This window comes from Monodon monoceros, unplaced genomic scaffold (assembly GCF_005190385.1).
Source record: "Monodon monoceros isolate NGI ecotype Baffin Bay Population unplaced genomic scaffold, NGI_Narwhal_1 Super_Scaffold_6, whole genome shotgun sequence".
In the NCBI taxonomy this organism is placed as follows: domain Eukaryota; kingdom Metazoa; phylum Chordata; class Mammalia; order Artiodactyla; family Monodontidae; genus Monodon; species Monodon monoceros.
The window spans coordinates 97,320,754-97,345,727 of record NW_021703783.1 but is presented as its reverse complement, the minus strand read 5'-3'; the positions used below and the strand labels follow the sequence as shown (position 1 = coordinate 97,345,727).

The following is a 24,974-nucleotide window of genomic DNA, read 5'->3' as shown; positions in this document are numbered from 1 at the left end:
CTCCGGACGCGCAGGCTCAGCGGCCATGGCTCACTGGGCCTAGCCGCTCCGCGGCATGTGGGATCTTCCCAGACCGGGGCACGAACCCGTGTCCCCTGCATCGGCAGGCGGACTCCCAACCACTGCGCCACCAGGGAAGCCCGCCATTGGGTCTTGAGGGTGGGGCCCTCATGAAGCGGACAGGTGTTCTTCAGAGGCCGCAGGGAGCTCCCTGGCAGTCCAGTGGTTAGGATTCAGCACTTTCACGGCCGAGGGCCCGGGTTCGGTCCCTGGTGGGGGAATGGAGATCCCACAAGCTGCGTGGCGCGGCTGGGGGTGGGGCGGTCCCAGAAAAACCCCTGCCCCTTCCACCACGCGAAGACACAGTGAGAAGACGGTCACCGGCCCCCCGTAAGAGGACCCTCCCCCGTCGGAGCCGGCACCCTGACCTCAGACTTCCAGGCTCCACAACCGTGAGAAATAAACTTCCCTTGTTTACAAGCTACCCTTCAGCTCTCGACGTGACTGGCCAGGGTGCCTGGCCAGGGTGCCGGGCACTCTGCAGGGGGAGGGGAGGCTCCCGTGCAGCTGCCTGGACTGGGGGCAGGGCCGCCGCCCCTCAGAGTGGCCTCAAGGTCACACTGTCCCCCTCAGATACCCCTGCAGGCTGGGAGTCAGCTCAAGGGCCGTCACACATCCCCTGCCACAGGTGAGGGTGGGCACAGCCGTGAATGGAGGCGGAGGAAGGGGGGATCCCATCGCTCTCCCGTGCAGCACACACCCCCGCCTCCCCACACGTGGCTAGTGCCGTGGAGCCCCCGAGACGGCCCACTCAGGCCCCACCCCACTGGAAGCCATCAGAATCCACACCCCGGACAGAGTTTTTATTGGGTACTGCCCCTGCAGCCCATCCATCCCTCCCCACAGGACCCCTCGGCATGCCCCCGGAGGGGAAGCCCTCTAGGGGGTGCGCAAGAGGAACTCCACCCATGGGGCACTTGGGACAGACCCGCCGGCCAGCAAGCAAAGAAGATGGGCTCTCCCTGGCTCTGAAGCGGCCCTGCCCCCGGCTCCGCTCGTCCACGTCTCCTCCCATGAGCTCCACAGCAGCCGCTCGGCCTCTGTCAGAGCGTGGGCCCCTGGCCCGGGCTGTCACCCCGGCCGATGCTGGAGCCCTCCACGGCCACATCGGGTCTGCTCCTGCCCTTCTGGAGTGTGTAGGCGGATGGCCCCAGGCGCAGGATCTTCCCACTGCCCAGGCACTCGCCCCCTTTGTAGAACACAGCGAACTGCAGAGGAGAGAGGCCGTGTCACCTGCAGTGCGACCCGGCATCCGGGTGCCCACAGTGCAGCCAGGAGCCCAGACCTGGGGCTGGGGAGGGGCAATGCTCTGCCTCTCCCTCTTTTGCCCTTGTCCCCGGGGCCCAGACCAGAGGCGGGCCAGGGCAGGGCAGCCGGCGCTCCCACCCTCGCGGGCTGTGTGAGCTGAGCACCGCAGCCCCTCTGCCCCTCAGCTCCCCCTGGAGACCAGCTGCTCTGGTCGGGAGCAAGTGCCGTCCTTGCAGAGCACGAAGCCTGCTCCTCCGCGCGGCCGAGCAGCTGCTGAGAAGGGCCGGGTTCCGGGGCAAAGGCAGGCGCAGACTTGGGGCTGAGACCCCAACCCGCCTGCCAGCCGGCGTACCCCCACTCACCTGTCCCAGGGCGAGAGCCCGCACAGCCTTCACGGCCGTCACCCACACAGTGCCGTCTTGATTGAGGGTCAGCACGCAGGGCACTGGGGGAAGAGAAGGGCCCTTGGAGGGGGCGCTAGCCTTGCCACATGTGCTCAGACCCAGGCCTTGGGCCCCCGGGGAGGAAGGAGCAGGCAGTGAGGACAAAGGAAGCTCGGGGCGACGGCCAGAGGGGCTCAGTGCCGCCCACCCGGGCCCCGGGGCGGCACACACACTACCTGCCGGCGGCCTGCCAGCGGGACCCTCAGTCCCACCCGCCCCGGCAACCTGCCCTCTTCCAGAGACCGACCCTGTGTCACGGACAGAGGAGGCTAAGCTGGCCTCAGCGCCCCCCAGGCTGTCTCTGCGTAGGCAGAGGGCAAGGAGGCCTACACGTTATACAATCTTAACAGTGGGGGCCCAGGCCCAGGTCAAATCGCCGGTCCTAACTCTGGCCTCACCCGGGGATCCCCGCTCAGTCACCTAGCGCCATCTGGTGGCGGAACCGGAAGTGGCACTCCATCATCTTGTCGCGGACCAGGGCTGCGGGCGGCTCCTCAGTCACCCAGTGCACGCGGCCGGTCCGCAGCAGGTCCCTGTACAGGGCCGGGTGGTCTGTCCGGGGGGCCTGCGGAGCGGAGCGCGACGACGTGACACCCTGGAGCCCTCAGTGGAGGGTCCTGCCCCAAAGCCCCCTCTCTGCACTTCATTAATAATGATCATAACAGTAAACACTCACTGAAATCCACGCTGACACGTGGAAATTCATGCGCTTATCCCTCGAGCCTTTCTACCCCACTTTGAAGATGAGGAAACTGAGGCACGAGAGGGAAAGTCACTCGTCATGGTCACACTCAGCAAATAGCAGAGGAGCGTGTGATCCAACCCCATGACCTCTCCTCCTGGAAGTTCACCCTGCCCCCACCACAACCCTGCGTCCCAGTGCCAGAGGCACACGGGGCAGCCACGTCGCCACAGGGATCCCACCAAGCCCCACGTGGCTGGGGACAGGCCTCCTAGGCCTCCATGCACCTGGCCTCCTAGGACTTAGCAGGCCTCCCCTGAGGCAGGCCCAACGGCATCAAGCCCGGGGCCCTTGGGCTCTAAGTAGATAAGGAGACCCACACAGGGGACAAGTGTCGGTGGACGTCCTTTCTCAAAGCAAAAGAGACAGCTAAACTTTACACTAAAGTCCCTTTAACTCATGCTGGACCAGAATCACCGTCCAGGCCCTTGCGCCCAGGGCTCTTCTGGGCGGTGGTGTCCCAGAGGCCTGCTGGCCCCTCTGCCCGCATCTAAGGGAGGGTCCCCCAGCTCTGGGACAGAGCGCGCTCAGAGCCGGGATGCTCAGCCTCGGCACTGCTGAGATGTGGGGCCGGATCACTGTGGAGGGGACGGGGCTCCTTGGCTTCACCCCCTGGACGCCAGCAGCACCTGCTCCCCTCCTCCCTCCCCCATGCCGTGATGCTGAAAATGTCCCCAGGCCCTGCCAAATGTTCCAGGGAGGAGAGCAGGGCAAACATGCCCGCTTTGTGAAGTCCTGCTCTAGAGCCTGGGGACACAGTCCCGGGTCCCAGTGGCCCAGAGCCCCACTGCGGCAGAAGGCCTAGGTCGGTCCCAGCTCTGCACCCTATCTGTTCAACAGTGAATCGCTGGAGGCCTCTGTGTGCAGGCCCTGCCCCAGACACTGAGCCACCCCCGCTCCAAGGGACCTTCCCACGTTACTTAATCTCTGAGTCTTGTAAAATCGGAGGAATACATCTATTTACAGGGACTGATGTGATGATTAATAACGTGACCAGCATACAGTAAAAGCCTAGTAAGTACCTTAAACAAAACCCTTCTGGTACCTAGGGCCAATCCCGGGAGGATGCAGAGGAAAGGCAAGGATGCTCCCAACCGCAGCTGCCCTGCAGAGCCCCCACCCTGCCTGGTTCAGCACCGTGGGCTCTGCCATAACCAGGCCTCCGTCACCTCACCCTCCCAACTCACCACGAGCACGTCGCCCCTGGTGCCATCCTTCTCCACCACGTACCAGGGCTCCCGTAAGCCACCTATGTTGGCTCTCTGGCCCAAAGTATACAGGAACCAACCTGTGGAAACAGTTTCTCAGTGAGGTGGGAGGGGCCCCGTCTCAAACGTCCCACCCTCGCAACGGGGAGGAGGCTGGGAGGCAGCAGGCAGGAGGCTCCCTCTGCGTACCACCCGGGCGGCCTGGCTTAGGCTGTACCTCCCACCCCACGAGGAGCCGTTCCAGCTGTGCGGCCCCCTGACCCACCAGGAGCAGGGACCGCGCCTTTAGAACGTGGGCCTAGTGCCCCGCCTGAAGCCACGAGGCCCTCTTGCCGAGCCCCTGTGTACTAACCGCCTCGGGGCCAGGACACCAGGCTGCCCCGGTTTCTCTGTGCACCCTCATCCCCACCACAAACACCACAAGGCCAGCCGGCTAGGCCACGCCTCCCCCAGCCCCCAGCCCCACGGGGGAACCGGCACCAAGCTCAGCGCTCCGCTTCTGCAAGCCAGGCAACGGAGCTGGGCTCCCCTGCGTGCCCTGGCAGCCTCCTGCCGGGACAGGCTGCGAGCGCCCTGCAAGTTGTCCCCAGCAGGGCCGGCACGTCCTCCCTCAGAAACGCTCAGCTCTCTGGGAGCCCGTGACGTCTAAGGCCCGCTCCCTCCAACAGTACCAGGAAGGGGAAGCCGTCCGGCCCAAACCGAGGTGAGGGTCTCCAAGGAACAAGCCCCTTGGGAGTGTCCATGTCTGAGCCCCAGCCCTCGTCCTTCCGCCAGGTCAGACCCACGCTGGACCAAGTCTCGTCTGTCACCAGGCCCCCAAGGGCACAGCCCCACCATTGACCAAGCCCGCCTCTGTCCTCCCACCTGGGCTGTGAACTCTCGTGCCTGACCCGTCCTCCCCATGCCGGCTCAGGGCAGGCTCATGGTGCCCCGACCCCCAGCGGCGTCTGCGAATGAGGGAGCAGCACCTGGGGTGCAGCACTCCGGCCAGGAGGGCCACCTTCTGGTCCCAACTCTTCACGGCGTCCTAAGTCATGAAACTCGTGACTTAAGAGTTTCTGAAGTCAACCTAACTCCTTCCCTCCAGTGGAGTTTTTCTGTAGTCTGGTATTCTCTATATGTAATGGAAAAATAAGTCTATTCATGGAGACTTAATACATAACTCAGAGAGCGAGGCTTCTGAACCAGACGGCATCCTCTGTTATCGGCTGCGATGCTTAAAAGGAATCCACGTCTCAAATCGCAAACACCCGGTCAGAGCCACTCCCACCTTCCCTGGCGCCACCCACGCCGTGCCTGCGGGACTGGAATCATCTCTAAATCCCCAGAGCTCAAACCTGCCCCACGCCTCAAGCTGCTCAGGATGAAAAGCAGCCCAGGGTTGCATCTCACCTTTATGCGTTCCCAGAACCTTATTGTCTTCTATAGAAATAAATTTACCAGGTCGAGGCTGTAAATACTGGAAAACAAACGTTTCATTACTAACAGATCCAGGTCCAGAGCAGAAACGTGGCTCCACCCTTTTGCATCAAAAACCACTCACCTGAAGGATGAAATTTTCAAAATTTCTTTTACCAACGAAACAGATGCCCATGCTCTGAAATGAAAGGAAGGCCGACCGTGAGACGAACGGCCGGGTGGGGTCCTGCACTCCACCTGGAGAGCCTGGGCAGGGGCGAGTTGGGGGGCACACGGGGCCTCTCGGGGCCTCACCTGCCCCAAGCCGCCCCACCCCCGGGCCAGGGGCCTGGCTTCCCTTCTCCAGCACCACACACACCAGTCCCAGCCACAAACAGATCTCAGGGGCTTACTTCAGGCCCCAGACATGGACCTTGGCAGCTAAGTAGGCGGTGCCACCTCCACACCCAGCAGGGTCTGGCCCCGCGCTGCAGACCCTCAGACCAGCCGCCCAGGAAAGAAAACTAAAGTTGCTTAAGCCCTCAGGCCACTGTCGGTGAGTCTCAGGGGAGAGACAGGGACCAGAGCAGAAGCAGGAAGTACAAGCCAGGCCACGAGGTGAAGCACCTCGGGAGGATCCGAGGAAGGAGAGTCTTTTCTCGAGGTGACGTTTCTAGCACGCGGGAAGGCCTAGCGGGAACAGGCTCGCCGTCCCGCACTCATGGTTCGGCTTCCTTGCTCACGTGCTGGCCTGTGTCTCCCTAGAACACGGGTCCTATGAGGGCGGCTCCCTCAGCTCTTACCGGTCACACCCAGAAACCGAACAGGTAGAGACATGAGTAGGGATGCTACGGGTGGAGGGATGGGCACAGGGCTGGCTTTCCCTGGGGACAGCAACTTGCTGACAAAAGCACAGCTGTGCCGTCCCCAGGACAGACGTGAAGCAGCGGCTGCAGCTAAGGCCGCCTCAACCCGCAACAGCCTGGTTAGACTGACCACCCCAGGGTCTGCCGAGCCCGCTGGGACCCCTCCCACATTGCACCCCACCCTCTAGCACCAAGCGCCCACCACGCTGGCTTCACCTCAACTCCACCACTGCGCCAGGCTCGGGGCCTTTGCACAGGCTCTTCCCCGGCCATCTACGTGACACTAAATCCTATTCACCCTGAGGCCTGAGGACAAACAGACTTTCCTTGGAGGCCTTTCCTGGCGTCTGTCTCTGCCCCCTAATCTAGATCAGAGCCCGTGGCATTTTCTCTCACCGGACCCTACACCTTCTCTCAGGGACACCTTCCGAGTTTACAACGGTAGGTTTGTCTGTCTGCCCCCTTGACGTAAGCTCCCTGAAGGCAGGGATGGAACTGCGCTCCTCACCGCGTCCTCAGAGGCCAGTGGTGCAGTGCCTGGCGCAAAGAAGACACCTGACGAGGCCGTGCTGACGCGTGGACGGAAACAGAGATGTATGTGCCGATGGGGGTCTCGGAGCCCGGTCCTCACCGTCCTGCTCTCACCTGGCAGCTGAGCCAAGAGCACCCCAGCCAGCCACCCAGCTGCCAGGACAGCTGCCACCCCCGGGGGGGCCGAGGCACGGCCGGGAGGGAGAGGTCCCTCCTCTGCTGCTTTCTGAAGGACCCAGCCCCTCCCACTGTGTGCACGACGGGCTCCTCGCTCGATGCCAGATCCCGGGCAGGGGAGGTGGTGCAGGACCCCAGGCTGGGAGCGCGCACACCCCTCAATCCTACCTCTTTTTTCTGGAGCACGTGATGAAGTCTATTCTCAGCAGCTATTTTCTTTACAAAACCTTTTGTTAACCCCCCCAGGGGGAAGAGGGTTCTCCTCAGGGCATCCTGGGAAACCTGGCTGAGAAAGAAGGTCTGGTCTTTAAAGCTGTCAGCTGCTTGCAGAAGTTTTACCACTGCCAAGAGTAAAGAACAAAAGATGTTGCAGGAATAAAAACCATCATACTTTGCTTTTAATAATGTCCTTCTGTTTACTTTGATAGATTACCCCTGGTCTGGCAGAAACAAAGACCAATACTCAATAGAAGGCTTCCAGAAAAGAGAACGGCCGTGGTTAAGGTAAGAAAAATTCTCATCCCTAATTGACCTACTATTGAAAAAAATACGCAGAGGGTAGAGTTTATGTGATAAGGACATTTATTCCAGCTCATATGTTAGACTGTATCTGCAAAGATTAAACATCACATGACAAAAATGTTATGAAGTATTAAGAAAAAAACAAACTCAGCCACATCTGGGAAAACTGGACGAGACAACGTACAGAAAATCCTGCTGAAATGGTGTCAGCTGTGCTGTTTCCTAATAACCACAGGATGTGTTTGCACCGTGGCTGCTCTCAGCGACCCTGCTCACCTCCCAGGTCCCACAGTGGACGCCAACCACGTCCCCCAGCAGCACCCGGCTTCTAAACGTACTCCCCACTTGGTCACAGTGGGCTTTTCTTATGGTTCGAGCTGACATCCGTCAGCTGCTCCTCTGCAGTTTCTCTAATGTTCTATTCATTGTAAACACCCGTTCCCGGCTGGACAGCGACAGTGCAGAGCTGTGACTGACCCTGGCCACGGGATGCGGTTCAGGAAACAAGGCCCGCCTCCATCTCCGGGTCCCTCGGTCCTGCCTGGTGTGTTACAGACCTTCCATGACTGCAAACGCTGGGTCCCCCACTCTGCAGCTCAATGACCAACGGAGGAAACCGAACGTGACACCAGTGTTCCAGATTCTTTCCACGTGACTCACAACCAGGGCTAAGCAAAGCCTCGGCAAGTCACACCCACAGCTCACACCCGTGCCAAGGGTACAAACAGCCCAAGTGCAGCGTGCAGCTCGGCCCAGTCACATGTGTAACATGCTCTCTGTGTAGCTAATGTTTTCCACCCGTGACCTCAAATTTGATTCTCACTTTAGCCCTATGATAGAATTATCCCCATTTTCAGATGGGGAAACTGAGGCTCAGATAATTAAAGTGACTGCCCACAATGGTGCAGGGAGAGAAGCGCAGAGCTGGAAACTGAGCTCAATCACCTGGTTTCTATTCCATCACTTTTTACGTACAAAACAACAAAATCAAGTGAAAAGTGAAAAACCGAGTTCAGTCAACCAGTCATCAGGTAGGCAGACTCATTTGCCAAAGGTTCTTTTTTGTTTCAAAACTAAACTTAAACAGTCTAAGTGCATATAAAAGCCTCAGAATACTGGGAGCAATTTGCAATTTCTCAAAGTTCTGGGTTATTTTAAAACAAACTCAAAATCTATGATTTTTAAGAAAGAAAGCAGGAACCCTAAACCACGGAGAGGGATGCCTGCTAGGCAATGGTCTGCCTGTGCCTGGAGCCTCATTCACACCTTCGCTCCTCCGGGTCGGCCGTGGTGCCACCTGCCACGGGGACGGGTGAGGACATCTACCCTGGCCCAGGGCCAGGGGTCAGGAGCGCAGGCCGGACTCTGCTGTCCCTATGCGCTCTCCCCAGGGACCCAGGTCAGTAGGCCCCAGACCAGGTCTCCAGGGCAACTGAGTCAGAGCAAAATAAAAATCTCTAGGTGCCTAAAACGCACACAGAGAACAAAGACACTGTGGTATTATTAAAACAGCTACACGGAACAAAGCACACGCCAATGCAGTCAGAGGTCTGAGTGCCTCCGGCCTGTCAAAAAGGCCCAGAAAGCTCTGTAAGGCGCCACATGTTCTAGGAGGTAAGCGGGGATGGCTATGTGACGTGGAAACAAATCCTTCATCTACTCAGCCCCTTAGACCGACGTTCACTGGGCAAATTCCACCATAGAGTCCCCAGGCGGCAGGGCTGGGCAGTCAAAGCCGTGTCCTCCTGATGTGGAGGGTTTCCTGGTGAGGGTTGCCCAGGAGTGCGAAGGCAGCACCGGGGAGGGAAGCGGTCACCTCTCCCCACACATCAGCCCCCGACCACAAACACAGACACACACAGACACACACACAGACACACACACACACACACACACACACACGCCCCCACAGGGAACACAAACGGCCCAGCGCCCTGCAGGCAGCAGCGAGAGGCCTTCCCAACATCACGTAGGCGGTGTCCTTGTCTGGGCCCTGCCAGTAAGGTTATCTCTGGCCTCGGCTGCTGTGAGAGGGGGGAAGGAGGGAGAGAGAAGGAAAACAGGGTGGATCAGGCCGGATGACACGGAGGACGGCACAACGACCAGGGACGGCGGAGCTGAACAGACCCAGCTGGGATCCAGCCCCCCAACCCGAGGCACCCCGGTTGGCGAGTGCAGCCAAGCTTCAGTTTCCTCATCTGAGAAACAGAACCAGAGAACCCGCATGCTGGCACTGCCAAGAGGGACGCGGGGAGGGAGGCGGTGGGCGTGAGGCGGCCAGGGCAGGCCAGACGCGGGGAAATGCCAACTCCCCCACAGGGCTGCAGCAGTGGAAACTGTCCGCAGAAACATGGCTCTGAGCCCCATCTTGCCTTTCACTTAATAATGATGCAAACTCCTCTGTTCTACATGCAGATGTCCACCAGGACAAGCCAGCAGCCTCCCAGGTGACTGCCTGGCATTTTCTAGGCAGGTGGAACTTTGCTCCCTTTGACACTGATGAGCTAATTTATATATGTAATCTTCGTAAGCATAGTTACAAGCCTGGCTGCCAGGCCTGTACCGTGTCAGGTCCCAGCACTCATGTCACTCTAAAGTACACCTCAATCTCAAGTCCTCACAGACTCGAGGGTAAGAATCAGGGCCTGTTACACTCCAATTATTATTGCTGTGCGTCTCCTCCCAGAACTGGGTTATGAATTACGGCTTCAGTTTCCCAGCAGCCCTGGCCCGGGCACCCCACCTGAGCCTCCTCCTGGTACCAATCACAGGCCCTTGGGGAAAACGACCCTGTTGGTAACTGTGCTTTTTCGAAGAGGAAACCAAAACCAACGAGCTAGTTTGGAACACACGGAGAGGAGTCGTGCAAGGTGTGCTCAAACAACTCACTGTCATTCTTCAAAATATTTTACTCTATTCACAAATAATTAAGCTCTGGCCCAGGCACTTCTACTCACCATTTCTAATTTCAAATCGATTTCTGAAAAGCCCTTCTGGCCTCCTAACGTGCTTCTGCTGAAAGACCTCTTCATCTTCCAGGGACGTTCTTGCATAGTGACCCGTAGCAACTGCATCTGCTCCTGAGAGGTTTTTAAAAATACGAAGATCAGATTTTATTTATTTTTATTTAAAATTTTTTTTAATTTTAATTTTATAGTACAGATGTCTATCCTGTCAAATACTTTAATACAATTGACATTCTGCTTTTTTAATTTTTTGACTGCGTTGGGTCTTCGTTGCTGTGCACGGGCTTTCTCTAGTAGTGGCGATCAGGGACTACTCTTCGCTGAGGAGTATGGGCTTCTCATTGTCGTGGCTTCTCTTGTTGCAGAGCACGGGCTCTAGGCACGCGGGCTTCAGTAGCTGTGGCACGCAGGCTCAGCAGTTGTGGCTCACAGGCTCTAGAGTGCAGGCTCAACGGGCTTAGTTGCTCCACAGCATGTGGGATCTTCCCGGACCAAGGATCGAACCTGTGTCCCCTGCCATTGGCAGGCGGATTCTTAACCACTGCGCCACCAGGGAAATCTCCGGAGATTTTTTTTTTTAATTTATTTATTTTTTTATATAGCAGGTTCTTATTAGTTATCTGTTTTATACATATTAGTGTATATATGTCAAGCCCAATCTCCCAATTCACCCCACCACCACTACCCTCTGCCTCTTTCTCCCCTTGGTGTCCATACGTTTGTTCTCTACATCTGTGTCTCTATTTCTGTCTTGCAAACCAGTTCATCTGTACCATTTTTCTAGATTCCACATATAAGCGTTAACATACGACATTTGTTTTTCTCTTTCTGACTTACTTCACTCTGTATGACAGCCTCTAGGTCCATCCATGTCTCTACAAATGACCCAATTTCATTCCTTTTTATAGCTGAGTAATATTCCATTGTATATATGTACCATATCTTCTTTATTCATTCGTCTGTTGATGGGTATTTAGGTTGCTTCCATGACCTGGCTATTGTAAATAGTGCTGCAATGAACATTGGGGTGCATGTGTCTTTTTGAATTATGGTTTTCTCTGGTTATATGCCCAGTAGTGGGATTGCTGGATCATATGGTAATTATATTTTTAGTTTTTTAAAGAACCTCCATACTGTTCTCCATAGTGGCTGTATCAATTTACATTCCCACCGAGATGCAAGAGGGCTCCCTTTTCTCCACACCCTCTCTAGCATTTGTTGTTTCTAGATTTTCTGATGATGCCCATTCTAACTGGTGTGAGGTGATACCTCATTGTAGTTCTGATTTGAATTTCTCTAATAATTAGTAATGTTGAGCAGCTTTTCATGTGCTTCTTGGCCATCTGTATGTCTTCTTTGGACAAATGTCTATTTAGGTCTTCTGCCCATTTTTTGACTGGGTTGTTTGTATTTTTAATATTGAGCTGCATGAGCTGTTTATATATTTTGGAGATTAATCCTTTGTCCGTCGATTCGTTTGCAAATATTTTCTCCCATTCTGAGGGTTCTCTTTTTGTCTTGTTTATAGTTTCCTTTGCAGTGCAAAAGCTTTCAAGTTTCATTAGGTCCCACTTGTTTACTTTTGTTTTTATTTCCATTACTCTAGGAGGTGGATCAATAAAGATCTTGCTGTAATTTACATCATATTGTGTTCTTCCTATGTTTTCCTCTAAGAGTTTTATAGTGTCCAGTCTTACATTTAGATCTTTAATCCATTTTATTTTTGTGTATGGTGTTAGGGAGTGTTCTAATTTCATTCTTTTACATGTAGCTGTCCAGTTTTCCTAGCACACTTGTTGAAGAGACTGTCTTTTCTCCATTGTATATCCTTGCCTTCTTTGTCATAGATTAGTTGACCACAGGTGTGTGGCTTTATCTCTGGGATTTCTATCCTGTTCCATTGATCTATATTTCTGTTTTTGTGCCAGTACCATATTGCCTTGATTACTGTAGCTTTGTATATAGTCTGAAGTCAGGGAGCCTGATTCCTCCAGCTCCTTTTTTTCCCCTCGAGATTGCTTTGGCTATTTGAGGTCTTTTGTGTCTCCACACAAATTTTAAGATTTTTTTGTTCTAGTTCTGTAAAAAATGCCATTGGTAATTTGATAGGGATTGCACTGAATCTGTAGATTGCTTTGGGTAGTATAGTCATTTTCACAATATTGATTCTTCCAATCCAAGAGCATGGTATATCTCTCCATCTGTTTGTGTCATCTTTGATTTCTTTCATCAGTGTTTTTTTTTTTTTTTGCTGTACGCGGGCCTCTCACTGCTGTGGCCTCTCCCGTTGCGGAGCACAGGCTCCAGACGCGCAGGCTCAGCGGCCATGGCCCACAGGCCCAGCCGCTCTGCGGCATGTGGGATCTTCCCGGACCGGGGCACGAACCTGTGTCCCCTGCATCAGCAGGCAGACTCTCAACCACTGCGCCACCACCAGGGAAGCCCTCATCAGTGTTTTATAGTTTTCTGAGTACAGGTCTTTCACCTTCTTAGGTAGGTTTATTCCTAGGTATTTTATTCTTTTTGTTGCAACAGTGAATGGGACTGTTTTCTTAATTCCTCTTTCAGATTTTTCATCATTAGTGTATAGGAATGCAAGTGACTTCTGTGTATTAATTTTGTTTCCTGCAACCTTGCCAAATTCATTGATTAGCTCTAGTAGTTTTCTGGTGACATCTTTAGGATTATCTATGTATAGTATCATGTCATCTGCAAACAGTGATAGTTTTATTTCTTCTTTTCTAATTTGAATTCCTTTTCTTTTTCTTCTCTGATTGCCACTGCTAGGAGTTCCAAAACTATGTTGAATAATAGTGGCGAGAGTGGACATCCTTGTCTTGTTCCTGATCTTAGAGGAAATGCTTTCAGTTTTTCACCATTGAGAATGATGTTGGTTGTGGGTTTGTCATATATGGCCTTTATTATGTTGAGGTAAGTTCGCTCTATGCCCACTTTCTGGAGAGTTTTTATCATAAATGGGTGTTGAATTTTGTCAAAAGCTTTTTCTGCATCTATTGAGATGATCATATGGTCTTTATTCTTCAATTTGTTAATATGGTGTATCACATTGATTTGTGTATACTGAAGAATCCTTGCATCCCTGGGATAAATCTCACTTGATCATGGTATATGATCCTTTTAATGTGTTGTTGGATTCTGTCTGCTGGTATTTTGTTGAGGATTTTTGCATCTATATTCACCAGTGATATTGGTAATTTTCTTTTTTTGTAGTATCTTTGTCTTGTTTTGGTATCAGGCTGATGGTGGCCTCGTAGAATGAGTCTGGGAGTGTTCCTTCCTCTGCCATTTTTTGGAAGAGCTTGAGAAGGATGGGTGTTAGTTCGTCTATAAATGTTTGATAGAATTCACCTGTGAAGCCATCTGGTCCTGGACTTTTGTTTGTTGAAAGATTTTTAATCACAGTTTCAATTTCATTGCTTGTGATTGGTCTGTTCATATTTTCTGTTTCTTCCTCGTTCGGTCTTGGAAGGTTATACCTAAGAATTTGTCCATTTCTTCCAGGTTGTCCATATTATTGGCATAGAGTTGCTTGTAGTAGTCTCTTAGGATGCTTTCTATTTCTGTGGTGTCTGTTGTAACTTCTCCTTTTTCATTTCTAATTTAATTGATTTGAGTTCTCTCCCTCTTTTTCTTGATGAGTCTGGCTAAAAGTTTATCAATTCTGTTTATCTTCTCAAAGAACCAGCTTTTCATTTTATTGATCTTTGCTATTGTTTTCTTTGTTTCTATTTATTTCTGCTCTGATCTTTATGATTTCCTTCCTTCTACTGACTTGGGGTTTTGTCTGTTCTTCTTTCTCTAGTTGATTTAGGTGTAAGGGTAGATTGTTTATTTGAGATGTTTCTTGTTTCTTGAGGTAGGCTTGTATGGCTATAAACTTCCCTCTTAGAACTGCTTTTGCAGCATCCCATAGGGTTTGGATCATTGTGTTTTCCATGTCATTTGTTTCTAGGTATTTTTTGATTTCCTCTGATTTCTTCAGTGATCTCTTGGTTATTTAGTAACGTACTGTTTAGCCTCCATGTGTTTGTGTTTACTTTTCTTCCCCTGCAATTTATTTCTAATCTCATAGCATTGTGGTTGGAAAAGATGCTTGATATGATTTCAATTATTTTTAATTTACTGAGGCTTGATTTGTGACCCAAGATGTGATCTATCCTAGAGAATGTTTCATGTGCACTTGAGAAGAAAGTGCAATCTGCTGTTTTTGGATGGAATGTCCTATAAATATCAATTAAATCTATCTGGTCTATTGTGTCATTTAAAGCTTGTGTTTCCTTAGTAATTTCCTGTCTGGATGATATGTCCATTGGTGTAAGTGAGGTGTTAAAGACCCCCACTATTATTGTGTTCCTGTCAGTTTCCTCTTTTATAGCTGTTAGCATCTGCCTTATGTATTGAGGTGCTCCTATGTTGGGTGCATATATATTTGTAATTGCTATATCTTCTTCTTGGATTTATCCCTTGATCATTATGTAGTGTCCTTCCTTGTCTCTTGCAACATTCTTTATTTTAAAGTCTATTATATCTGACATGAGTATTGGTACTCCAGCTTTCTTTTGATTCCCATTTGCATGGAATCTCTTTTTCCATCCCCTCACTTTCAGTCTATATGTGTCCCTAGGTCTGAAGTTGGTCTCTTGTAGACAGCATATATATGGGTCTTGTTTCTGTATCCATTGCGTGAACCTGTGTCTTTTGGTTGGAGCATTTAATCCATTCACATTTAAGGTAATTATCGATATATATGTTCCTATGACCATTTTTCAAATTGTTATGGGTTTGTGTTTTTGTAGGTCCTTTTCTTCTCTGGTGTTTCCCACTTAAAGAAGTTCCTTTAGCATTTGTTGTAAAGCCGGTTTGGTGGTGCTGAATTCTCTTAGCTTTTACTTGTCTGTAAAGCTTTTGATTTCCCTGTCAAATCTGAATGAGATCCTTGGTGGGTAGAGTACTTGGTCATAGGTTCTTCTCTTTCACCACTTTAAATATATCATGCCATTCCCTTCTGGCTCGTAGAGTTTCTGCTGAGAATTCAGCTGTTGACCTTATGGGAGTTCCCTTGTATGTTATTTGTCATTTTTCCCTTGTTGCTTTTAATAATTTTTGTCTTCAATTTTTGTCAGTTTGATTACTATGTATCTCGGCATGTTTCTCCTGAGGTTTATCCTGCCTGGGACTCTCTGTAATTCCTGGACTTGGATGGCTATTTCCTTTCCCATGTTAGGGAAGTTTTCGACTATAATCTCTTCAAATATTTTCTCAGGTCCTTTCTCTCTCTCTTCTCCTTCTGGGACCCCTATAAGGTGAATGTTGGTGTGTTTAATGTTGTCCCAGAGGTCTCTTAGGCTTCATTTCTTTTCATTCTTTTTTTCTTTACTCTGTTCCATGGCAGTGAATTCCACCATTCTGTCTTCCAGGTCACTTATCCATTCTTCTGCCTCAGTTATTCTGCTATTGATTCCTTCTAGTGTAGTTTTCATTTCAGTTATTGTATTATTCATCTGTTTGTTCTTTAATTCTTCTAGGTCTTTGTTAAACATTTCTTGCACCTTCTCGATCTTTGCCTCCATTTTTTTTCCCGAGGTCGTGGATCACCTTCACTATCATTGTTCTGAATTCTTTTTCTGGAAGGTTGCCTATCTCTACTTCATTTATTTGTTTTTCTGGGGTTTTATCTCATTCCTTCATCTTGTACATAGTCCTCTGCCTTTTCATTTTGTCTACCTTTCTGTGAATGTGGTTTTTGTTCCACAGGCTGAAGGACTGTAGTTCTTCTTGCTTCTGCTGTCTGCCCTCTGGTGCATGAGGCTATCCCAGAGGCTTGTGCAAGCTTCCTGATGGGAGGGACTGGTGGTGGGTAGGGCTGGGTGCTGCTCTGGTGGGCAGAGCTCAGTCTGCTAGTGTTGGAGGGTCTCCTTCAGAGGCGGGGGGCAGCTGTGGCTCACCACAAGGACAAGGACTTTGGCAGCAGAAGTTCTGGGAAGTACTCCTTGGCGTGAGCCCTCCCGGAGTCCGCCATTAGCCCCACCCTTATTTTTGAAATTTTTATTTAAAAAATATTTTTGGTCGTGCCACACAGAATGTGGGATCTTAGTTCCCTGACCCAGGATTGAACCCGCACCCCCTGCAGTGGAAGCACAAGTCTTAACCACTGGACCACCAGGGAAGTCCCGAGGATCAAATTTTAGACTTGCACTTGCTGGCCTTGGCCAGTTGGAGCCCAGGGTGCACCAAGCAGCAGACAGACGCCAGGTCTCACACCAGGCAGTCTGTGCAGATTACCTGCCCCACTCCCAAACACCCAGATCCCAGGGAATAGAGGCACACCTGAAATTCCATTACATAAGCAGCCTTTAGGTCTCTAAATTGATATAATCTTGCTACAAGATTTCACTGTATCTCTAAGAGTCTTTCTAAAGTTAATATCTATCCATTCATTCTAGCTTAAGGAAAAATTCAGATATGCACACAAAGATTTAAGTACAGAAAGCTAATTTCAGTGTTTCTTATACTAAGGAAAAACTGAAAACAACTGAAACGTTCAACACCAGGAGAATATTAAGTAAATTAAAGTGCCATTGCCATAATAAGGGTGCCACTCACACAGAATTTTTAATGGGAAAATGCTTATGATATTGTTCAGTAGGGAAAGAAAGTTTATGACTCTACTTTTTTTAATGTACAGAAAAAAATGAAGACAAATATCAGAAAGTCTCCTCCTTTGATTCTGGGAGGTGAAATTATAGGTGACACTTTCCCTTATCTTTTTTACTCTTCTGCGTTTTAAATTTTCATTAATAAATACATATTATTTTTATAACAGTGAAGGACCATGCAGCATAGTCAATTTTTTCTTTCCACATAATGCAAAAAAGTGAAAGAACCTACCAAGGCACATATTAATCCATAACCTTTGCACTGTGTGAAAATTTCAGACATTTCGTATTGCAAGAGACTTTTTCCAGGAAGGTGCAGCAAAACTGATTCAGTACTTAACCAACCAAAGTAGCTCAGTGTAAAACAAAAGACACAGTAAGAATTAACGGCTGCATATTAACTACTTGAAAAAGCACATTTAGGAACACATTATTAAATCTTGATTGATTTTCTAATAGAGGAAAAAAACACTTTATTTCCTTAAAGAACCACCAGTTACACTGCAAAAATGTAGGATTCTTTGTGAGAAGCCCTAAGATTTCAGAGGTCTAGGTTTCGAATATTTTTATTCTGTGTTGTACTGTTCACACAGTAAATTCAGACTCAGAAACATTTACCGCAGAAATTCTTCCAAAGCATCCCTAACAGATGGCCACCTAGGGGCTCCCTGAATGGCTAAGGTGACAAGGAGCTTCAAGCTCTACAAAGGCAAGCATCATTCCCCGTGAAGAGCTGTTTGTGCCTCCCCCGAGTGAAATCTTTCTCCTGCACACCCCAGCTCTGGCCTCTGGGGTCCCAAGCTAGAATGTGATCCTGAGTCACATGCTTGCGTGCTGCTATGATGGCCCCAAAGTATCGTCAGATGGAGTATTTCCCACACTCTCAAAATAAAAACCAACTCACGGTCCATGAGCCTGTCACTCTTTTTCCCGAGTAAACTGGAACTAAATGCAGCCACTAGACGTAGGCTGCCCAGTGTGGACCCCAGCGGACCCCTCCCCCTTCCTTGGATGACCTGACCACAAGGCAAACTTGGGCTGCACTGGCTCTGATGCCAGACTGCAGGCTCACAGTCAGCCCGAGGCCCCTCAAGGCCCTAGATCGACTCCCAATCCTGTACCAGGAGATTTAATTACTGAACCTAGGTAGCAAACTTTGCATTTATCTCTACTCAATTTCATGTTATTGGTGTTAGCCCAGCATTCAAATTTGTTAGGACTTCAATTCGTAGTTCTCATAGGCATTTTTAGTAAAAAATAACCTAACTCCATGAACCGACTTTTCATCATTGTCGTCTCAGTGGCACGTCACTTGCATATTGGGTTGGCAAGCTGACTCTGTCCCCTTTTAAGTCATTGCAAAGTGCTGACAGCACAGAGTGGCCAGTGGTCCTGTGACCCCACTGGGCCACTGGCACACAGCATGTCTTGGCACATGGCCAGATGTGGCAGGGTGGGCTGCAATGGGCCAGCACAATGTGAAAGACCAGCATCCAGCGCTCCAGAAGCTCATTATGGTGGCCCTGACAGCAGGGGACAAGAAAAAGAACCTGAATTCACAAAAGCACAGCAACAGATACCACGAGGAGCCTAAGTAAGCAGGTCAGCAGCAGGGGGTTCAACAAACAGGAATGGGGATGTCCCACCAGGCTGACGGGAATGAGAAGGCAGGAAGCTGGGAACAGACACAATCTGTAGGCAAGCTGTCGGTGGCAGCAGGACCTTGAGCAGAAACGGGCTTTCCGAACAGGCCACTAAGACATGGCTCCAAACCAGAGAAACGAAACAGACCCAGGACCCAGAATCAGCTACAGACCCAGACCCGTTTCCGAGACAAAGCAGACACCTGCTTTTAAAGCAAGAGAAAAGGCCTCAGTAGGACCAGCAAAAAGGATGACTAGTAAGAAACTAAATGCCGAGTTTCTTAAGTTCTGAATTAGGGCTCCTGAAACTTCCACTAAATATAACCACATCTGGAACTAGAGCTGCTTTGAGCAAAGCCGAACCTGCAGGCAGGGTCTGGGGGCCTCACCTTTCAACTCTCGCCAGTGATCCAACACTTCTTTCCTCAGGGTTTTCTGAGGTTGGTTCTCCAGAAATCCACTGTGCTAGTCCTTATGGCTGTGCGGCCCGTGACAAAGACGCACTCTGTCCCCCCGGGGATCCTATCATTTGTGCATCGCCAGACAGTTCTTTCTTATCCAGTGGAATACAAAATACTATCGTTTTCACTGCTTCCTTTCCTTCTGCAAGATGAAACTGCTTACAAGGCTTTGACTTCTGGCTTTTTCTGAAAATCTTATGATATTCTCCTTTTTTAATTTCAAGATACTTTATTATTTTTTTAAACAGGTCACAACACTAAGCTTCTGGTCCATTCTGCCTGCCACTGCACAAGCTACAAACATTTGCTCAGCAGTCGAGGGGCACTCTTTAGTAGCATGTTTGAGAAGTGAATAAAAATCCACAGAGAACAAATACCGCAATAGTTTCCACGGGAACACACATAAGTGTGACCCCATCTCCCGGGCTTCCACATTGCCGCATCTGTGCCAAGCCTACTCACACAGAAATCTCAAACCTTGCAGAAACTAAGTTAAATGGTCCCCCCAAACCCTTAATTCAAGCTAAACTCACAGTTAACAGCTACGAGAATGGTGTCTACATGTCAACACAAGTTGCAGCACAGGCTGGGTGACCATTCTACTCTCCCAAGCACAGGACACAGGCACAGTGCCACCATCCTGCTCCTCTCATTTGGGTAGGAAGTTGTGGTTCTGGATTTGCTGTATCAGTTGCCACGTGGGCCCTGACGTCACATAGTAGATGGTCAGCCTCTGGAACCCACTGAAGTGGATTCGGCAGTGACAGTGTGATCAAAGAGCGTCCAATCTCCCAAATGCATCTCGGGCAAGTTACAGTGCTCAACAATGCGATCGGGGTCATCATAGGTCAGTCTCCAGCTGCTGGATGGATAATACTCCCCATCTGGTTTGGGGCTCTTCTGCAGAAGGGGCTTCATATGTGCATGGTCATAAAGGATGCAGCTGAAAGATCCACAGACTCCATCATTCACGTAATACATAAAGGTCTGTTCACTCGACTCACCTTTATCATCAGAGCCTGTCTGCTCCTCTAATGTGAGGTTTTTTTGCAATGACATTAACTGTGAGCTTGAAAGCTGATGCAACATAGTTATCTGCCTGGCTCAGCTATGATCCTCACTCTGGAGTCTAATGGAAAATACTTGTCCAAGGCTGGGTTGATCTCTTCAAATTTGAGCTTTACATCCTCAGATCCAGAAAAGCCACCACCAATATCAAACAGATACATGTTGAAACCGACCTCAGCTCCCGGAAATCTTATAATTCTTAAAAAGACAAATGCAGATAATCCCAATTACTTACCAAGATTATCCACAGCATAATTAAAAAAACAACTGAATTTTATATGTTTGTTGCAGACTATGTCAGGATTGGGAGTTCTTCCTTTTTCATATTCATTTAAAAAATCACTGGAATAAAAGAAAAAGACTTTTCACTTCTAAGTGTAAGACACTCTGTGGAAAAATAAATCAGCTAAATTACTTGCTTAATTTAGAGTTTCTCCCTGTCTTACCAAAACTATAATTTTCTACAAAACAGAAGAGCTTTAGTATAGAGCCATTTTCAATATTTTCATCAAATATCTGTTTAAAGACAGCTGCAGTTTCCATCTGAACCTACACTCACCAGGCACCAGGCCCCACTGTACCGTTTCCCAAAATAAGACCCAAAGGACCCCCTCCATCAGAATCACCTGAAGCGCCTGCTCAAGTGCAGGTTCCAGGGCCCCATCCCAGACCCAGGTCCAGGTATCTGTTTAACCAGCACCCCAGCTGATTCTTCAGCCTGACCTCTACTGCCCAGTGGATTTGTCCTCAGGGACCAGTCACAGCCAGCCTTCCGTGGGAGACCTCAGCCTTAGCTCCCTTATACTAATTTAGCAGAGACATTGAAGAGACTTATGGCAGGTGGTAGAGTAACAGGAATAAGGGCTAGGGGTGCTCTGGGATGCAGGTCTGGCCTCTAACACAGACTCTCTGAGGGCGGCTGAGGCCTCCCACACACAGTCTTCAGCACCACTGCCAAAACAAAAAGTGCTGGCTGCACACCACTGGCCCGGCTGACTACACGCCACTGGCCCGGCTGACTACGGCAGTCCTGCCCTTAGGAAGCCTTCTGCGTTGGGAACTGCACCCACCTGAACACATCATTCCAATATTCCTTCACGTAGGACACTTGATGGAAGGGGATGTCTAGGATTTGGCAAACTCTGTAAGCATCTTCGCAGTCTTTGTCAGCCGTGCAAACTCCATGCTCATCCAGCGAGTCCCAGTTCTTCATAAACACCCCTGTCACCTGGTAACCTGGGGGAGGGGTGAAGGACAAATTAAAGAGAGTTTATGAAATCAACCTTGGGTGGAAAAAGCAGTGACTCCTGACCTCTCCTGGGCCTCTGTGCACTGGTGCCTGGCAGTCCCCGCCTCTGCCACGTGGCCTTCTGTGCTCTGACTACATCTTAGTGCAAACTGTCCCTGACTCTCCGGCTGATGCTCGCACCCTGACCCTCCCCCTGCACTTTGTAAAGGCCTCCATCCTCGCAATACGCTGTGGGGCTGTACTGAATGCCCGCGTCCCCAAGGTATGAACAAGACGGCATTTTTTTCACCTTCGTGCTCCCACGCACAATGCCAAGCACACAGAGGCGTAGCCAACGTGTGACTGAATGAAAGAAGAGCAGAAATTCAACACAACTTTTCGAAACAAATAAAAACCACCATTCAGTTATCAGAAAAGTAAACTCATTTCAGAAGTTATTTCCAATTACCATCTAAGAATTAGATTCTAAGTCATCAGACACAAAGACATTTAAAATTTTGGCTACTTTATTGTAAGGGCTGTACTATCTGTATATTTTGAGACCGTTTTCTCCCTTTTCTGTCGCTTACAAAGTACCCAACCAAATATTGGAAAGAACAACTTTAGGACTACATAGATGTCTACCACATATGAGAAATCTGTTTTCTGGGTAGGCTCAATGTAATGAAAGACAGGGCATTTGACCATAAAAGGTTTAATACAGTACTCCAAAGAACAGAGATTCAGTGACACAGCTTTGCCAAATACTAAAAGGTCACATGAGCAAGACCACCCCCCCATCCCAGCAGGTAACAGGCCCTCCCTCCTCTGCTTCCCAAACCACGTGACTCTGCTTCTCTTGCAGTGCACACCACACTAGGTGCCAGTAGTTCCCGTCCATGCTCCCTGTAGCTCACTAAAACATGGAGCTGTGTCTCATACACCCATGTGCCCCCAGCGCCCAGCAGTGCCCAGCAGAGAACAAGAGCTTAACCAGAACAAACACACAACTCCACATCCAGAGCTTTAAAAATCCCCTCTTCTGGGCTTCCCTGGTGGCGCAGTGGTTGAGAGTCCGCCTGCCGATGCAGGGGACGCGGGTTCGTGCCCCGGTCCGGGAGGATCCCACATGCCGCGGAGTGGCTGGGCCCGTGAGCCATGGCCGCTGAGCCTGCATGTCCGGAGCCTGTGCTCCGCAACGGGAGAGGCCGCAGCAGTGAGAGGCCCGCGTACCGCAAAAAAAAAAAAAATCTCCTCTTCTATAGCCTGATCTGCCTGCTCAACTTTCTTCTGGAGATGTGACCCATTTACATGGGCACAGGCTCTGGCACTCCAGGATGGGACCATAGCACCTTGCTAGTCCTTAACTTTCCAGGAGGCACGTGACAGAACACGCATGTCCAACAAGACGGAAAAACCCTGATGCCGAGTGGAGAAGACCAGGCTTTTTCTTTGCTACGTCCATCAGCTTCTCCCACGGAGGAGCAAAACCCAAGGAAGCTGGAATACGAAGCTGTACAGTCTGGATTCTGGGAAGGAGAGCTTACCTTCCGGAAGTAGTAAAATAACATATCTAGACTCTCCAGGGCCACCTGCCACATCTCCCCAAACACGTCACAGCCTCGTCAGAACCCTTCAAGGGCTCTGCACTGCTACCCAACACAGTCGAAAGCCCCTCATAGAACATATTGCATAACCAGGGCTCAACCTACTTCTCCACCCCCCTCTCCTTCTGATAGGGACAGAGTAAAGGGACAAAGTAGGTAATTAAACAGTTAGTCCCACTAGGGGATTGTAAGTAAAGAAGAAAGTATGGGAGACCCCTGTAAGTTAATGATCACTCAAGAAAGCAGGCTTGCTTAGTAACAAAACCATGCAACAGAAGCATGAGACACGCCCCCAAACAATAAAACAATGCTGGCATGAGACCCACACTGCCCGGTGAGCTCAGTAAGTTAATGATTCCTAGGACACGCTCCTCTGCCCGTACTAACAACAAAAATGTAAGGAAAGGGTGACATTATACTGAAACCTGAGATGATTTACCATTTTTAGCATACGTTACCGCCTTTTTGCTAATTCTCATTGCGCCATGACAGTCCTGGCTTGACCATGTTGGGACAAGAAAACTCCCCCAGCCAATGTGGAGGAGCTGGTGATGGAAGACTGACGTCTACTCAAGAATGAGGAAGAAGGTGGTCTTTTCCCCCTCCCCACTTTTCCTCTGACTTTAAAACTGTAACCCACTAAGTTCTCAGGGCACAGCACCCTCTCGCCCGCCTGCTTGTAAGCCTCACAAACGTCCTATTCTAATACACCCGTTCTTGTCTATCACTTTGCCTCTCGCTGAATTCTTTCCGCGCTGTGACATGAAGAACCGGAGCTCCTCGGAACCGCCCCCGCCCCCAAACGCCACCTCACGGTCTCACTTCCGCCTCCCTCTGGCCAGAGCCAGCTCCTGCTGCCGACTCCGCCAGAAAGCCCTTTTCTCCTCCCCATCTTTGCTTAGTGAAATGCTACTCCTCCTTCAAGTCCTGCAACCATGGATTTGAGGAGTCTAGGTCTCCCATCTAACAGGTTGGCACCTCCTCAACTAATAAACCTTCCTCTGCTCCAAACTCGAACTTTCGGTTTGTTTAGCCTCACTCTGCGTTGGGCACATGAACCTGGGTTCGACAAGTCTCAGCTCAAACACTACCGCCTCTGTGATTCTTTGCTCCCCCCTTTCTCGCAATTGTATGTGCCTACAGTTTGCCTATACTGCTATTTACCTTTTTTTATTGCACCTTTCATAACAGCTACAGTTACTAATAATATGAACTAATAACCACTACTGTTTTCTGAGTGCCTGATACGTGCTGGGCACTGGGGTTAAGTCTCTGTATGAATTATGTTATCTAATACTTCCAGTAACCCTGTGAGGTAGGTGTTCCCTCCACTTCACAGACAGGGAGCGCTTACATCACTCGTCCCAGGTCAGGAACCTTGCACTCACTCTGCATTGCATTGCAAGTACCTAAGCACGAAAGGCGGCTCACAGCAGAGGGTCCACAAGTGTCACTAGGGGTACGAGGCCTCACAATGAGAGAGGGCCACACAGACGGAGAAGTCAGACGGGCAGTTCACCTCAGCTCCCGACCCGGGGCACCCGTTAGTCGCCTGAAGAAACGCAAGCGCTTTTGCGCAAAAGTTTGTCATCCATCGAACCAAGACCACAGACGCGATTTAATAAGCAGACCACCCGTCGGTACTTGTCGCACACTTTGCCTGACGGCCATGTCGTTCGTCGTAAGAGCAAGGACCTCCACGGAGGCTGCTGTGTCCGCAGAGGTCAGCGCTCCCCAGGCTAAGTGCGGACGCCGCCGCCATCGCCCCGGACGCAGGGCCTCGGAGCCAGTGAGAAACGCGGCCCCCCGAAGTCGGAGACACCCCCTTCACTGCGTCGGTAACGGATGACCCGACTGCTCCCCAGCAGTCGGGGCTGCGGTCGCGCGCTCTCCGACCCCCAGGCACAGGGTGAGGGGCCGGGGCGCCGCACGACCGGGCGGGACTCTACGAGAAGGGGCCGCTCAGGGGCGGTCTGGGCCCTCGGTCGCCTCACCTCTCCGCCTTAGCAGCAGCGCGGCCACGGCGCTGTCCACCCCGCCCGACACGGCGCACACGACATGCCGCGCCGCCTGCATCGCCCGCGGCCACCTTTCCTTGTAGTCGCCGCCGCCGCCGCCGCCGCCGCCGC

The 24,974-nt window shown here is 50.6% G+C and overlaps 1 protein-coding gene and 1 pseudogene across 5 annotated transcripts; both read right to left on the bottom strand.

Moving 5' to 3' along the window:
- Nucleotides 1-6: 6 nt before the first annotated feature.
- On the bottom strand, nt 7-24,974 carry TRMU (tRNA 5-methylaminomethyl-2-thiouridylate methyltransferase). 5 transcript variants are annotated; one of them, XM_029204614.1, is made up of 11 exons: nt 24,255-24,439; nt 21,081-21,246; nt 20,246-20,352; nt 10,153-10,275; nt 6,842-7,014; nt 5,245-5,298; nt 5,094-5,160; nt 3,681-3,781; nt 2,172-2,316; nt 1,671-1,753; nt 81-1,268 (listed from the first exon to the last, which is right to left on the bottom strand). In XM_029204614.1, exons 2-11 carry the CDS (start codon nt 21,221-21,223, stop codon nt 1,104-1,106), a joined length of 1,161 nt encoding a protein of 386 aa, XP_029060447.1. In that variant the 5' UTR covers nt 21,224-21,246; nt 24,255-24,439; the 3' UTR covers nt 81-1,103. The 5 variants fall into 5 exon arrangements, with proteins under 5 accessions (XP_029060451.1, XP_029060449.1, XP_029060447.1 ...); XM_029204613.1 differs by lacking the exon at nt 24,255-24,439 and adding an exon at nt 24,840-24,974 and having other exon boundaries at nt 83-1,268; XM_029204616.1 differs by lacking the exons at nt 1,671-1,753; nt 24,255-24,439 and adding an exon at nt 24,840-24,974 and having other exon boundaries at nt 78-1,268.
- On the bottom strand, nt 16,259-20,198 carry LOC114885403 (annotated as a pseudogene).

Coding starts and splice junctions, on each gene's coding strand:
- TRMU (XM_029204613.1), bottom strand. CDS start 24,921: ATGCAGGCGGCGCGGCATGTCGTGTGCGCCGTGTCGGGCGGGGTGGAC. Junction 7,015..10,152: donor TCGATTTGAAATTAGAAATG/GTGAGTAGAAGT, acceptor TACTCTTGGCAG/TGGTAAAACTTCTGCAAGCA. Junction 5,161..5,244: donor TTGAAAATTTCATCCTTCAG/GTGAGTGGTTTT, acceptor TTTGTTTTCCAG/TATTTACAGCCTCGACCTGG.